Genomic DNA, 16,560 nt, shown 5'->3' with positions numbered 1-16,560 from the left:
CAAGCTGAAAACCTCCACATTTCAGGCTCTATTGATCCAGGACGTCGTGAGAGAACAGAGAAGTTTCAGAAGAAGTCGGTTTCAGCATTTTATCCGGATATTCCACTGTTAGTGGCACAGGAAAAACACCTCTGTGTTGATAACCATTTGTAAAATCCATGCGGCTTTTGATGGCTTTCAGTGGAGTGAGTATATGAGAAATTGTTTAACAGCTGGACATGTTCCAACTTGTCCTTAAGGCTTCCAACAGAGGTGTTTTTCCTGTGGCGGAGCGTCGCGGCTGCTGCGAGCCGACGCTGCAATCCGCCCGCACGTCTTTCATTAAAAAAATCTCCTTTAACAGTGGAATATCCGGATAAAATGCTGAAACCGACTTCTTCTGAAACTTCTCTGTTCTCTCACGACGTCCTGGATCAATAGAGCCTGAAATGTGGAGGTTTTCAGCTTGAAACAGGCTGACGACGGCGCCTGGGAGCGCTGCGTGACGTCTCGCACTGTGGGAAGTCCTTAAAGCGACAGTATCATCTCAAAATCTCTCATCAGCCGTTAAAATTTTCACCGAAAACCAGCTTAATTTTTCGAACCATGTCCACTTCGATGTGCCTCACAGGTTTAGAAAAAATTTTGATCAAACAAAGCGCCAGTCTCTCAGCAACTTCTCAGACAAAGCCTAAACCTCACCCACTGTGCCCACAGTGTATAAAAGTGTTGCGCGAGTTACGTTTGTGGTCTCAAGGTCACGTGAAAACCCAGGCCTGGTTTTCACGTGACCTTCAATAAATTCAAAATGAGGAATATATTGATGTGGTTCTTTGTAAGGGGCAGTGAATTACATAAAGAGCTGGGAAAAATTACATTTATATTAACAAAAATTAGCATTGCGTTGGTGCACACTGGAGGTATCTTTTTATGGCTCTATGATTGGAAATTACACAACATCAGTCAATTTTTGTTTGCGATCAAAAGTTTTTATAAATATTTTTTCACCTGATTTATCAGCTTACAGCCCCTTTTTCAAAAATGGGAAGAAAAAAGAGATGAGAGCAACCTCCCATGAATGAATAATCACCATGTTGTGTCTTCTTTTCTTTCTCCGCAACAGATTGTGAACGGCCGTTTGCAGTACAAGTTTGACTGTGGCAGCGGGCCTGGCCTGGTGTCAGTCCACAGCGCTCAAGTTAACGACGGCGAGTGGCACACTGTCTCGCTGGAGGTGGATGGCAACTATGCTAAACTGGTCCTGGACCGGGTGCACGCAGCCTCGGGCACAGCGCCGGGCACTCTGCGTACCCTCAACCTTGACAACAGCATTTACTTTGGCGGTCACGTACGGCAGCATGGCGCCATTCGTCACGGCCGCAGCCTGCCCGTCACCAACGGGTTCCGCGGCTGCATGGAAGCCATCACTCTGAACGGCCACGAGCTACCTCTTAACACCAAGGCTCAGCGAGCGCACGCTGTGATGGAAGACATCGTGGAGGTGGCTCCAGGCTGTGCGCTCACACCGGCTGAGAGCTGCTCCAGCAACCCCTGCAACAATGGAGGGATCTGCACCTCCCTGCCAAATGGAGGTGCTTATGTCATACTCAGCTCGTTACCTTCACTCAGATGGCCACTGAAAAGCCTAATTTAAGTGTCCATTTCTTTGATTAGAAAATTATGCTGCACAAGCTTTTGTTTTTTTTTTGTGGAGAAGAGTGGCGGAGTTTTTCTTTAACAATACAGAAGTGGAAATTTTAATTTGAAATGACTGTGTCATCATCATGGCAGGCAATCAGAATGAATGTTTTAGTGGATCAGAGAACACTTTCTGTTGTGGAAAGAAAAACATTTAGCAGCATTCATTGGGCCTTCATTGATCTTCCATATACTCAACAGGGTTGCAACATTCTTTTATTTTGATAACTGACTAATCTACAAAAAATAGTTTGCACCCTGAAGAAAAAACTTGAGATTATAATAGATGGGTAAAGTGATTAAAACATGAATCTAACCCATGTATGTATTGGTAATGACCTTATCCCACTGAGGTACCTGCTCTCAGCCATAATATAATGTGGTGCATGGTAAGAACATTTTAAGAGGATTTTTATGAGCAGCAGCCCTGATCTGACATCATTTGTCACTGATAATTACCAGTGTTTTTTAATTACTTAATAGACTTAATAGTTTCAGCTGTAATAATGGAAGCTTTCATGAAATATGCTTCTGTGAAAATAATCACTCTCTAAAAGTTAAAGTGAAAGAAACTTCTCTGGTAATGTTTGTCCGCCCACCCATGTACTGCAGCATTTCAGTTTTTGTCCGTATTTTTTAGCTGTCTTCTGCACTCCGTAGGCTATTTCTGCAAGTGCCCTGCTGCCTTCATGGGCACCCACTGTGAGATCGGAATAAGCCCTTGTGCCTCCAACCCCTGCCTGTATGGGGGAACATGTGTACCACGTGCAGCTGACTTCTACTGCCAGTGCAGAGGGCAGTACTCAGGACAAAGGTAGAATATTATAGTATTTGTTTGTATAAACCTAAATATGAATGTCCTAGCCACTGGGCAGGGTTAATGACTACTCCTAATTGGATCTGCCACACCCATTGTTTGAATTTTACTTTTTGGCAGAATCGCCTATTTTGAAGGTTTTTTTAACCATGTGATCACAGCAGAAATCTTTGACAGACTTTTCTTTGATTGTAAAACCATAATGCTTAGCAGACCTTGTAGACAGAAATAATTAAAGTCAACACTGGTAAAGCCAAGTCCTTTTCACAACAGGTGCCAGCTTGGACCATACTGCAGAGACAACCCGTGTAAAAACAGCGGCAAGTGCATCGACAGTCTGGACGGTCCAGTGTGTGAGTGTGAAGTCGGCTTCCAGGGAGAAAGGTGCCGTTGTTTTCTTGTTGAATTCAGTTTCAGGCTCTAAGCACATTTATTCAGTCATAACACGATCTGCAATGCAGCACTGCCTTCCTTGTTTCCATGTGATGTCCAGATGCCTGAGTGATGTTGATGAGTGTATCAAGAACCCGTGTACCAATGGTGGCCAGTGCCAAAACACCTATGGCTCTTTCAAGTGTAACTGCTCCCTGGGTTTCAGCGGGCAGATGTGTGAACTCCGTGCCGAGGTCCGCAATGAATTCATCTCCACCTCCTGGAACATTGGTCTGGAAGAAGTGATTGGCATCGTAGTCTTTCTCTCCAGTATTTTTATCCTAGTCCTCCTCTTCATCTTTATTCGAAAGCGGATGTGTCGCCGCAAGTCAAACAGTGACGGCAGCGATAAACACCCTGGAGGCTCCAGTGTGCCGCACTCCTTCCTCCAAAGACCTTACTTTGATGCCAAGCTCAACAGAAACATCTATTCAGACATTCCGCCTCAGGTCCCTGTGCGGCCAATTTCCTATACTCCCAGCATTCCAAGTGACTCCCGAAACAACCTGGATCGGAACTCGTTTGAGGGCTCAGCCATCCCTGAGCATCCAGAGTTCAGCACTTTTAACCCTGACTCTGTGCACGGACATCGCAAGACTGTAGCGGTGTGTAGCGTGGCGCCCAATCTCCCCCCTCCCCCTCCATCCAACTCTGTGTCGGACAGCGACTCCATCCAGAAGCCTAACTGGGACTATGATTATGATGGTAAACTATCTTAATTACCCACATCTTTCCAAATTACTGAAATAAGATCATCTAATGAACACAGTCCACACTGTGTCCCTCAGTGCTGTGTGGGCACTTTATTAGATTTCTTTAATCAAGCCAGATAACATTAATCATCACATATTTTTTAGGGCTCCCAAGCTATTAAAAAATTATCTAATTAATTATAAGCAATGTGATTAATTCATTAATCTAAATTAATCACATATGTAAATTTCTGAGGTAGAAAAGCAGTTTGTCTCAGGTCGACTTGGGCATGTCAGAGAGGAAGCTTACATACAAATGGAGTCCAGTCAATTTTCAAAATAAAAGAGCCCACATACCCAACAATCAAATTTCAGTGACATTAATAAAAATAATAATAATAATAATGTTAAACATAATGAGAACAGCAAAATAAATGTTAACTATTGCTGCTAACTTTATGAAACAAACAGTTGTGTACGTTATGACACTGATACACACATATGAACAGTTCTGAACACAGGAAACGTGTGTTTGATAAAATGTAACAGTTATATGCATTAAAAACAGTAATGGTGCCACAGGTGTTTTAATAGCTTTTCTCTTTATACTAAGAGATATTGAGAAATAAATTATATTATAAATGTGTATTTCATGAAGTTAATTATTTTCTTACATAATTTCTTTATCCAAAGTAGGAATGAAAAAGTCTGCCATTGAAATATTTGTATGCAATATCGTTTTTCTTCCTGATGAATTTAAGACAGATATTTGCCTCACAAAATGAAGATGAAAGTATTTTCAGCCTGACATGAAATTAAAGTTTTTTTTTTGAGAATATAAACGTGTGATCAATGCATTGACTGTTTGTTGCAGCTAAAGTGGTGGATTTGGACTCGTGCCTGACAAAGAAGCCGGTGGAGGAGAGCGCCTGCCACCCATATAACACCCGAGGCAGCATGTCTGAGGTCCAGTCCCTGAGCTCGTTCCAGTCTGAGTCCTGCGACGATAACGGTACGATGCCTCTCAGCATGTTCAGTCTGCTTTACAGATTAACAAGATGGATAACAGCAAAGTTCGCAAAACCTTCCGTTCTGTAGCACATATCAGATGCTGCATGTGATGTTTTTCCTTCCATCGGATCAGCCTGCAGCTTTTTTTAAACAGTTATCTTTGTCTTGTAGAAGCTCATCAAGTCGTATGCTAACACTCTGCATGCTCAGAACGGACGGCCGATGTCGGCGCAGGGGTCACATGTTCTTTTCTCTTTCTTTGTGCTGCGGGGCTTCAGCTCCCATATGGATCAAATCAGTCCACAGATCCAGAACAAGGTTTTAAGTAGGGGTCCAACCTGTAAGTCCTCAATCATTACCGGTACAGACGGAAGCAATCAAAGCATCTAGAATTCTCCCGGGATTCTTTTAAATAAAGCAAAACAAGCAGACACGCACATTTTGGGTCTGATCTCAGCTCGAAAAGAAATTTGATGACTTTGTCAAAATTCTGTTACGTTCTATTTTTACAAAAACACTACATGCTTGCTTTTCTTTTTTAACAGACATCTGCGTATTTATTCATTTAAAAGCATGCTTTTGTTTGTTTGTCTTCTTTTTCTTCCAAATATAGCCATAAACGGATGTTTAAAGCAAACATCAGGGATCATAGCACAAGGGTATACACCATATGTAATTATCTCCCATTTCATCTTCATTTATTTTGACTTTTCTGTTTGATGTGATGTGCTACTCCCAAGTCATCAAAGTCTTCACCTGTAACCTTAACAATCAGAACAGTTGTACCTTTAAAGGGGGACTCCGGCATTTTTAACCCAAGGCCTGCTATTTTTTAGATATTTTTGCGTTAAATTTTAATTGGTGCAGTATTTACTTTCAAAACTGTCACGGGCTAATCAGCTATATACAAGGTAAGCATACGGATCAAACTAAAAACATCACAGTAAAAGGGGAAGTATAGCGCAGATCCCTGCTGAGGTATACATATCAATATTTACTAGGGGTGTTACAATGAACAGATATGAACCAAAAATCAATTTTAAAGTAATAGATACGACTACATTGATACACACAACGCTGAATCAATCTAAAGGTGCTCTGAATGATGGATTGATATGAACGTTATAAATTGGTTGAGTTGAGGTTGTTTTGCTGCAACTTACATGTCCTCAAACTCCTGTAAAAGTTCAGAGGTGGGTACGAGGCTCTCACAAAATTGTTCCATGGGACGTTTAATGGGGCTATTCTACAGACCACCATTCCTTTGCATTTAATCCTGAATAGCAAATCAGGGCACATTTTGAACATCATAGTAACTTCTTGATCCATCTCTGTCAATCTTGAACAAACTTAGTATAAGTATAGTATAAGTAGTAGTTACGGCCATCATCACCACCAGATTAGAAATCCAATTTTTTAACTTCAAAAATTTTATCCCAATTCTCAAATTTGTTGATAGTATGTGATAAGTTCTGGGTATTCATAGCAATAACGGCTTCAGTCATGTTCAAAGTTCCTTAAGGGCCCCTTCACACATAGTACAAATGGGGTTGAATTGTGCACAAAGCAGGAAACGTATGCAATTTGTGTAAAATCGGAACTGCCTCCAACACCTCGTACACCTATTGCTACAACTATTTGCGCACACCAGCGGCTGAAAGACAGAGAGTACCCTGTGAGAGCCCATTCAATCCCTCTCGTGCCAGGTATCGGCCAAATTCCAGTTGACACACACAAACATCTAACACCGCTCACTTGACACTTAGAAAATGTGTGGCCATTCGTGCTGTCAGTACGAAAACAGTGATCAGAGGGTCACTTTTGAGCTGGCTGTGAAAATTGTCTAAGTACCCCCACGAGTGGGTGGCATGTATTTTTATTTTATTTTATTTTTTTCACAGCAGCTGCAGGATGTGGTTTCACATACTCCAGCTCCTCATACTGTGTTCCCACTGCGACGGTTTCATGCACGACACCATCGCATAAACGAAACCGTCGCAGCAGGATCATTCACGCCTGCCCGTCAGCTCGATGTTTTCGCGGTTCACTCATATGAGCTGTTCCGCCCGCCGTGATTCGCACTGATTTGTACTTATTCATACTATGTGTGAAGGGGCCCTAAACAGGGTATTCATGACTATGGCTTGAAACCAGTTGGGTCGCGTTCCACCGTGGTAAAAATTTGCCAAAGCAGTGTTTGTTGTGGTTTTTGTTCAAAGAAGCTGTGGGTGCAGCTCCATTTTTGGGTGGGTTACCACACCTACACTTTATGAGACATCCAGTTGCCAGGGCTGCACATTATAAGCCAGCCTGGTTGTAGGTGAGCTGGATTACGCCGTTTCTTCCTGTTTTTTGCACTTTTTTTTGGCTTGTGGGTGATTGTAGTTGAACAGTGCCTTGTGGAATAGCCCTGTAACTATGCAAGGTAATGCCAAAATAAACATGTCTGATGGTGATAGGTAGTATAATGTACCCATTTGAAGTTTATGCTTATTTCACAGTATTATAAAGGAGAGATGTACGCCCCTTTAAAATATGCACGTGTGTACCTCTGTAGAGATCTGCTCCATCCTGATTGTTTTGACATTCAAATTAAATACTGAACTGATTAAAATTATTTTTGTTCCCCATACAAGTTTGAACCAAAAATATCTAACAGCAGGCCTGGAGTTAAAAAAAATAAGAGTTCTGCTTTAATTAGAAGTGTAACCTTTTCAAACAAATAATTGTTTTCATTCAGGTTCTCTAAACAAACAACAGGCCTTTACTGTATCTGTAAAAATAACATTATATCTTTGGGGAATTTCACTGATTCTTCTGTCTGTACTATTAATAGCAGCTCATAGCATTTTGGTGTACTGTTGTGTGTTATCTTGACCCACCAAACCAGTCTGTCCTACCCCCTGTGTCCGGTTATATCATCTACCTGTTCCCTGCCATGACAGTCCCAAACATTCAGCATCAACAGAGAAAAGAAAAACGTGGACACAATCACTCTGGAAGTGTTGCTGATATGAGAATCACTCCTAGAACCACGGGGCTGTTGCTCTGCTACCTGACTTAAAGTGGGTCCAAGTATTTCCCTTTAACTGGCACATAAACCCAGTTTAAACTGCAGTAACACGGTTCATCCACAGGAGCTCGTGGATTAGTGCTTTTTTAAATTAACTGTTGGGATCTACAGCCACTGTCTATTTTTTGCTTCATTAGTGTAGTTATACATTCAAGAGAACACAGACTTTCTTCCTCACCCACCCTGAAAAGGTTAATGGTGCATGTTCGTTTCTCTGTTTTTGCTCAAGAAATGGTAATTAAGGACGTAAGAGCCGGATTCATACGCCTAACTTTCCAGGTGAATTTCCAGCTGATGGTCTCACTAACCTTTAAGAAAATAGTCCGGACAGATTTTAGTCAGGTCTGTGTAAATACGGACAAAACGAACAGCGACACTATATTGCAGTATAACATGTTCTCCCTGCCTCACGCCATATGACTGCTGGGATAGGCTCCAGCCCCTGCGACCCGATCTTGGATAAGCAGTTGAAGATGAGTGGGTGTGATGAACAAGATGTGCTTGTAGTGTCGACTTTCAGCTTTAATTCATGGGGTTTAACCTAAAAACAACAACAAAAGAAAAATCACATTAACCATTTTGGAATTATGGCCACTTTGTACACACTCTCTCCACTTTCAGAGGCCATAAGTAATTGGACGAACTAAACATATTCTTGATAGATGTCATCACTGAGTAGCCACTTATTCACTTAGACTTTTTTACATCAGTTATGAAGAAATACAAAGCAGGCAGTTCACAAAATTAGCTGACTGTGTTTGAAGGAGATGAGTGAGGGAAGCCACCAAGATAGCCAGACAACTCTGAAGGACTTACAAGCTTCTGTGGCTGTGACTGGTAAAACTAAGTATTGTGGAACCTGTTGGGTATTTTCTCCTCCAAACATTTTTAAAACCTTTAACAAGACAAACAGAGTCAAGAAACACCAGTGAGACAGAAAGTCAAATTTTACGCGCGGAGTGCAGTCAGGCTGTACACCAAGGCTACACTAAAGTCTGGCCTGCTTTTCCGCTCTTTTTATTAAGAGACGCCCTCATCACATAAACAAAAAACTTGTCCTAAGGGTGGGGGTGATGACGCAAGACAAGTTTCTTCCCGTAACATAAACGCATACGTCAATAAGTGCAGCTGTAAGGAAGAACACTTTCTTTTACACAGGTCAGCACATCTCGTTCGTCTGTTGCAGTTATCAGCTGTTCTGCATCTGCCTGACGTGTCCTGTCCTTCACACTCCTTCACACTAAGCACCACATCACAACAGTCAAAACGTTCTCTTACTCCCAGTCGTTAGAGGCTGCGAAAACAAAGTTATATTATAATAATAAGTACATCCAGCCCTTCATTCCCAGCTCAGATTGACCCCAGAGTGCTAAAACAAAATTGAATTCTCAGGATTGCGTTAAGACAGGTGCAAAACAGCACAACACCGTTCTCATGAGAAAGAAGACAAAGCTAAAACAAGGTTGAATAACACGTACATTCTCAGGGTGAAGTGCAAAACAGCACAACACCGTTCTCATGAGAAAGAAGACAAATGTACAAATGTTTAACAGTGATAACATATATACAAAATCTTTAACATTCCCCTCCTGTTTATCGCCTGTTAAACATACAGTAGGCATCACTCAGCTTAGCACTTCTTTTTGAGATTTTCACTAAGAGGTTCATCATGGTATGTTCTCTCTATAGGCTTACACCCCAGAGGTGATGTCATCATTGTCACCATCATCGGTGTCTGGGTCATCATACTTCCATTGGTCTGGGTACAGGTCAGGAGAGCCATCGTCCTCCTCCTCGTCGTCTGTCCCCAGAAGTGGATATGATGCCGGACCCCCTCCTGGTCCTGGACTTATTGCTGTGGTTATCATTCTATTTACAAGGCCTCGGAGACATGGAATACAACAACATCCACACAATGTTAGAATTGCAGCAAATACTGCTATAGACACTAATAGTGAAGAAATCAAAGACCTCCATTTTCCCATCCCTTCCAGCCACCAATCCCAGCCTTCGGTGTTTACTCCACTGTGCTCTTTCATCTTCCTGTTCAACGTCCTCAGCCCGTCAATGGCTTGAGTGAGACTGCCGTCTGCAGCCGTGTTGTTGGGAATGAATGTGCAGCATTGTTCTCCGAACATGGCACAAACACCTCCTTTCTCTGCCAACAACATATCCAGAGCAATACGATTCTGGAAGGCCATAAGGGACGTGGCTTCTAACTGTGAATGGACAGCCTTAAATCCTTCCTCAGTCCAATTTCCTAATTTCTGTACATTGTAGTGGATGTAGTTTATTCTGTCCACGTTTTTATTAATTGAACACCACCAACAGATGGAAGATTCGAATCCAGCTGCTATTTGATCAACCAGTTTATACTCGTCAGGCACTCCCCTGGGGACTCCTATTGCGTCAATATATGTTGGATTTCCCACTCCTTTCCAATCTCTTTTTACTCTATGTCTGGCTATGCCTTTCTGCCAATCTTCAGGAATAAGAGAGGCTGCATATGTCGTAACGTCTTCAGGGGTCATGGGTATGGCTTCAACTGGTAACAATAATGATATTAATGCACAATAACCTGACACATTTCGTGGCAGTCTGTCAAAGATTCTGTTATCCCCACACCACCACCATACGTCACTCCTCCCGACAGGTTTGAATGTGGGAGTACTATGGACCACATTCTTACACCAGGCGGTGTGGTTTAAGCTACCCAAAGTCTTACTTGTAACAATAATGATATTAATGCACAATAACCTGACACATTTCGTGGCAGTCTGTCAAAGATTCTGTTATCCCCACACCACCACCATACGTCACTCCTCCCGACAGGTTTGAATGTGGGAGTACTATGGACCACATTCTTACACCAGGCGGTGTGGTTTAAGCTACCCAAAGTCTTACTTGTCCCTGTCAAGTGTACACATGTATGGTTAGCATGCCCAACTTTGCTTGAGAATAAAGGTTTAATCTTAGTCAATTTGGTCACTGGATAGATCTTGTCCCACTTAGAACAATTGTTGTTTGCCGCAATGTATGTCTGCGTCATAGCAGTCAGTAGACAGTCTTTGGGTAATGCTGCCGGTATTACCTGTAATATAGGTCTGGGTCCCATACATACAACACAGTCCTTTGCTGCTAGTCCTGCTTGTGCTGCCATTAAAAGCCAATTGTTATTTTGTCCACTAATTCCTGTAGTTACTAGGAACCAGTCATCTGCCTTCATGTCTTTTGTGCCTTGTACGGACACCCCCTTTGCTTGTATGGACACCCCCTTTGACGTACTTAATTCGGTCAATATTGGTTGCTGTACTCTATCTGTTTCACAGAGGAAAAAATGGAAATACGGATCTTTTCCTTGTTTGTATACCCAAAGGAGGAACAACCAACAGTCTCCCTCTATATCAGGTGGGAATATGGTTCCTTTTTCTGTGGTATTCACCACTATAGACAGCTTATCATCTGTTTGATACATTTTGAGAATTTGACTCTGGTACTTAGCCCACTCGGTTTGTGCCCATCTTGGTGTCCATCTACTCCATTCATCGGCTACCAACGTTTCCCATCTCCTATCTTGTTGATTGTTGGTCATATACCATGAGAAACTATTTCCATAATTAGTCCCTCTGTCACCATCCGGCATTCCATGGGTAAGAGCACTATATGGTACAGAGATGATCACAGAAGTATTTCTAGGAATGCAGGCTTGTACACCAAATCGGTACGCATTATTCCCATCACAGCTATGTACTGTGGCATTTATTATCGGACTGGGGTCTTCGTTACTTCTTTTTGGTCTCTGCAATCTGCGGATGTGATCCTTATTATCATGTCCCGTGCTCATGGCTTTTAATAATAATCCCAATTCAAAAAAGAAAAGTAGCATAACAAGGACTGTCCGTGGGGTCCAGAAACCCTCGTTCTTTTTATTTTTTTCTTTCGCCATTTCTGCACACTACAGCACACCTATGTTCAGAACAGTGGCTTCTTAATGTCTTCTGCTAGCTTTCGTGTCTAACCTGGATCTTAACACCAAGCTCACACACTATTACTAGTCTTGTCCTACTGTTCTTACTGTTTGTCTGTGTCTGCAGAAATGACTTTCTTACAGTGAGTTAAATGAATCCATGTACTTCTTTCCCCAATTTTCAAAGCTGTGGGTGTTGTGAGTAGTACTTGATAGGGCCCTTCCCATTTAGGTGAATGCCAGTGTTTTCTCTTGATGCTTCTTATCAACACCCAGTCTCCAGGTACCACTTTAGGGTCCTCCTGTGGAGAAATGGGATCATCAGTGTTTGGAACTCTCCCTCGTTGTCCTTCTAACATTTTTCTCATGTAATCCGCAAAATTGGCTTCCTCAGGTACATCCCAAATTTGTCCATAATATGGCAATCGATATTTTCTGCCAAACAATGTTTCATACGGTGTCAACCCCATGGTACTAGTTATGTTTATATACATTTTTACCAAATCTACACAATGCGTCCATGGTCTGCCTGTTTCCTCCATTGTCTTTCTAAGTCTGTTTTTTACTGTTCCATTCATCCTTTCCACTAATCCGGCGCTTTGTGGATGATAAGCACAATGATTTTTGAGATTAACCTGTAGCGCTTCTCCTACGTATTGCACTATTGTATTAACAAAATGCGCTCCATTATCTGAATAGACTGTTTCTGGTATTCCAAATCGTGGGATGATGTCTTTGCATAATGCTTTAGCCACTGTAAGTGAATCTGCATGTTTTGTAGGGAACAATTCTACCCATTTTGAGAAGGCATCAATTATGACTAAACAAAATTCCTTCCCTTCATGTTTACTCAGCTGTATATAATCCATATGAATCACTTGAAAGGGATATTGTGGTGTTGGAAATTTACCTCTTTGGGGTCTCAAATTGCCTTGTGAGTTGTGTTTTGCACATATCATGCATGCTCTACAATGCTGTTTTGCATATGCATCGAACCCGATTGCGATATCATACCCCCTGATGAGACATGCGTCACGCCATGGCTCATAATAGCTGCCCATTTAAACATATTTTTTGGCAATATGGGTTTCTTTTGTGGTCATACGTACAAGTCATTTGCATACGTAGCTCCTTTAGCTATCCACATTTGTTTTTCTCTGTCAGTTGCCTGCTGTTGCATGTCAGCAAGCAGTGTATGACCTAAATGCAAATCTGGAGTAGTTTCCTGTACAACAAAAATAGAAGAAGCTGCTGCTGCCTCTTTTGCTGCTCTGTCAGCAAAATCATTTCCTTTTGAAACACTGTCAGAGCCATTGGTGTGAGCCGCACATTTGCATATAGCAATTTGTTGAGGCAACTTCACAGCTTGCAGTAGGGCAGTTAGGAGAGTGGCATGAGTCACTGGCTTTCCAGATGATGTCACCATTCCACGCTCCTCCCACAGTTTTGCAAACACATGCACTGTGCTGAAAGCGTACTGGCTGTCTGTATAAATTGATACGGCCGTACCTTGAAACAGATAGCAAGCTGCAGTTAAAGCAACTAATTCAGCTGCTTGTGCTGAAAATGACGATGGCAATGAAGCAGAATCTAATACTTCTGAATTTGTGACGACAGCATATCCAGATTGCGTTTGTCCATAAGCATTTTTAGTGGAAGAACCATCCACATACACGATTGTACTGTTTGGGATGGGTGTGTCCCGGAGGTCTGGGCGTGCTTTCGTACAGACTGTTGCTACATCAAGACAATTGTGCGGCTCACCATCCTCAGGTAAAGGTATCAATGTGGAGGGATTCAATGTTGTACATCGCTCTACCGTAAGGTGTGGCTGTGATAATAGCAAGGACATGCACGAAAGATGTCTTGCTGGGGACAAAAGGCTCATGTTTGTCTGCAACAGAAGTGCAGAGACTGCATGTGGAACTTTCAATGTCAGCTGATGGAATAGAACAACATTACTGCTACTTTGAACAGCCATAGAGGCTGCAACAACAGCCTGTACGCATGGTGGTAAAGCACTTGCTACTGCATCCAATTTAGATGAGTAGTAGGCAACTGGCCTCAATTTTGAGCCATACACTTGAACCAAAACACTAGTCATGAACTTATTCTTACAATCAACTGTTTGAATGAATGGTTTACTATAATCTGGTAGTGCCAAAACTGTGGATGACACTAATGTTTGTTTTACTTTTACAAAGGCTTCCTCAGCATCTTTGTTCCATTCCAACACGGTTGACATTGAACTATCATCTTTGTACATCAAATCAGAAAGTGGACTAGTCAACTCTGCATAGCAAAGAATCCATGCCCTGCAGTAATTTGTCAATCCAAGAAATGACATCATCTGCTTTTTGGTTTGTGGTTTTGGAGCGTGCAAAATTGCTTCCTTCCTGTCAGACAGGATCGTGCGCCCTGTGGCTGATAACTCATGTCCTAAATATTTTACTTTATCCCTACACAACTGAACTTTGTTTCTACTCACTCTGTGGCCATTGTCAAATAAGAAACATAATAATGCTACTGTGTCAGTTATGCAGTTTTCTCGTGTGCCAGAGGCAATCAAAATGTCATCAACATACACTAATAGTTGGCTATCTGCCGGTGGAACGAAATTGGCTAAACATGCTGACATGACTTGAGAATAAATAGTTGGGCTCTCTGCGTAACCCTGCGGTAATCTGGTGAATGTATATCGTTGTCCTTTAAAGGTAAAAGCAAACCAGAATTGACTATCTGGATGTACTGGCACAGAGAAAAATGCATTACTTATGTCAATTACTGAGAAACTATTAGAATTTGGTCTCAGCGAATTTAACAAGGTGTGTGGATCTGGGACGCATGGTGCTCTTTTAATCACAGCAGCATTTACTGCCTGCAGATCTTGAATCATTCTCCACCCCACTGAGGGCGGAGCCTTTTTTACAGGAAATATGGGTGTGTTACATGGTGAATCTGGACATGGCACTATTACTCCTGCTGTTAATAAATCCTCTATTACAGGCCTGATTCTGTCAATTGCATCAGGTTTCAATGGATACTGTCTTACACATGGTCTGTATTCTGTTTTTGGCCTTATAACTACAGGTTGTGCATTTTTAATCAGTCCTACGTCTGAAGGACCTGTTGTCCACAATCCTGACGGTACTGAAGAGAGAAGAGCATCTTCTTCAGGACTCAACTGAAACACTCAGGATTGTGAAGTGGACACATCAATGTGTGTTCCAGCTGTCAGCACCAATGAGACATTAACTGGCACTTTATACAACTTGGTTGATGGACTGAACTCCGTTCATGGTCCAACTCTGCTCCAATCAGAGGCTGACAAAGCTGTTATGACTGTCAGTCCCAGTTCTTGCCATTCTGTCAAATATGGCTTACAAAGTGACATATGTAACGGCATACCTGTGAATCTCAATTTTGATACATCTTCAGTGGCGCCTGTTACTGTTATGACAGCTGTTGAGTTGCCATCATGAATCAAATCGGTCATTGTCAGCTTCACAGGTGAAACATTTTTCAATTTAGTTTCATAGTCACCATCCGGACCTGGAGGATCTTTATGCCACATTGTGACATGCAGGTCAGGTGGTGACATCTGTTGTTCAGGATTTTTTAGTAGGGCTGTCGCTTGCAAGACGACATCTTTACCCCATCCTGCAGCATCTTCTTCTGAAATGTCAAATGTATAGTAATAGTGGAATGTGGGGTCATCGCTTTCTTCTCTTACCATGTTAACGCCTCCTGTGCGTTCAACAACTAATTTCCCTTGTTCCACAATTATGGACAAGCCCAATGCAGTCAATCCGTCTCGTCCTAGGAGGTTAACTGGACATTGTGGCATGCTCAACACTGACATAGTACACGTCAGGCCAAATGGATCTGTCAACGTTATGGGTTTGGTGATAGGGACGTCTGATGTTTGTCCATTTGCAGAGCGAACCCTAAAGATTTTGTTGCTTAATTGATGGACAGGTATGTTGTCATTACATGTGGTTCTACATGCTCCTGTATCACAAAGGAATGTCACTGGTCGTCCATTTACCAACAAAGTCACTTCTGGTTTTGGTACCGGATTTCCCAGCAAGGCACACAGATCCATATCACAATCAGACTGCCTATCTGATGTGGAATCATGGATTATGGATTCTAGTCATTGTGGATACTGTGGCTGCGGAGGATTATTCCGTTGTGGAATTCTCCCTGCTGCTCCCTCAGTAGGTGGATTCGGACAATTCCTATACATATGTCCCTCTCTTCCACAGTTCCAACAAATCAGGGGACCACGTGGTGGCCCTCCCTGTCTGTGCTGCTGTTGTGGTTGCCAGGGTCCTTGATGTTGTGGCTGTCCACCTTGTCTATTTTGCCATGGCTTTTTGGGGCGTTTGCACTGCTTCTGCTGTCTTAAGTTACCCTGCTGGTAATATATTTCATCATCTCCATGTGCTACATACACTCCTTTGTCGCTGTTTCTTGTCTTTTTCTGCTTTAAGACTTCTTCTGCATGACAGCAGTGTGTATGTGTTTCTTCCAATGTGCCTGTAGGCAATCCAATCCAATGTTTCTGTATCCAAGCTTTTATATCCTTATTGGAATGTTGGATCAGCGCGTTTTTCAATTGTTGTTCATACACAGGTGTTCCTGGCAATATGCCACTATGGACCCTAAATACATTCTCAAATCTGCATCTAAACTCTGTCCATGGCTCTCCTTCTTTCTGAGTTGTCCTGGTAATTTCAGTATAATTTATCTTTGGTCCTAACACTCCTTTTGCACGTGTAATCATAGCTTCCACTCTTGTTTCTAAGACTAGATCATCATGTGTCAGTGGTACGCCTTGTTGATCTGCAGGATTCCAGTCTCCGCGTACCTGACTCCATTTAGGGCC

At 42.3% G+C, this 16,560-nt stretch overlaps 1 protein-coding gene across 1 annotated transcript in view; it reads left to right on the top strand.

The window, feature by feature from the left end:
• Nucleotides 1-16,560, top strand: part of fat1a (FAT atypical cadherin 1a) — a 245,429-nt gene that overhangs the window by 219,170 nt on the left and 9,699 nt on the right. The window contains 5 exon segments of the mRNA XM_034187623.1: nucleotides 1,103-1,571; nucleotides 2,338-2,491; nucleotides 2,768-2,878; nucleotides 2,988-3,631; nucleotides 4,493-4,630. Of these exon segments, the coding sequence (XP_034043514.1) occupies nucleotides 1,103-1,571; nucleotides 2,338-2,491; nucleotides 2,768-2,878; nucleotides 2,988-3,631; nucleotides 4,493-4,630 (1,516 nt within the window).

Source organism: Thalassophryne amazonica, chromosome 15 (assembly GCF_902500255.1).
Source record: "Thalassophryne amazonica chromosome 15, fThaAma1.1, whole genome shotgun sequence".
NCBI classification, from domain to species: domain Eukaryota; kingdom Metazoa; phylum Chordata; class Actinopteri; order Batrachoidiformes; family Batrachoididae; genus Thalassophryne; species Thalassophryne amazonica.
Note: the sequence above shows the minus strand (reverse complement) of the source record. Positions and strands in the feature narration are given on the sequence as shown.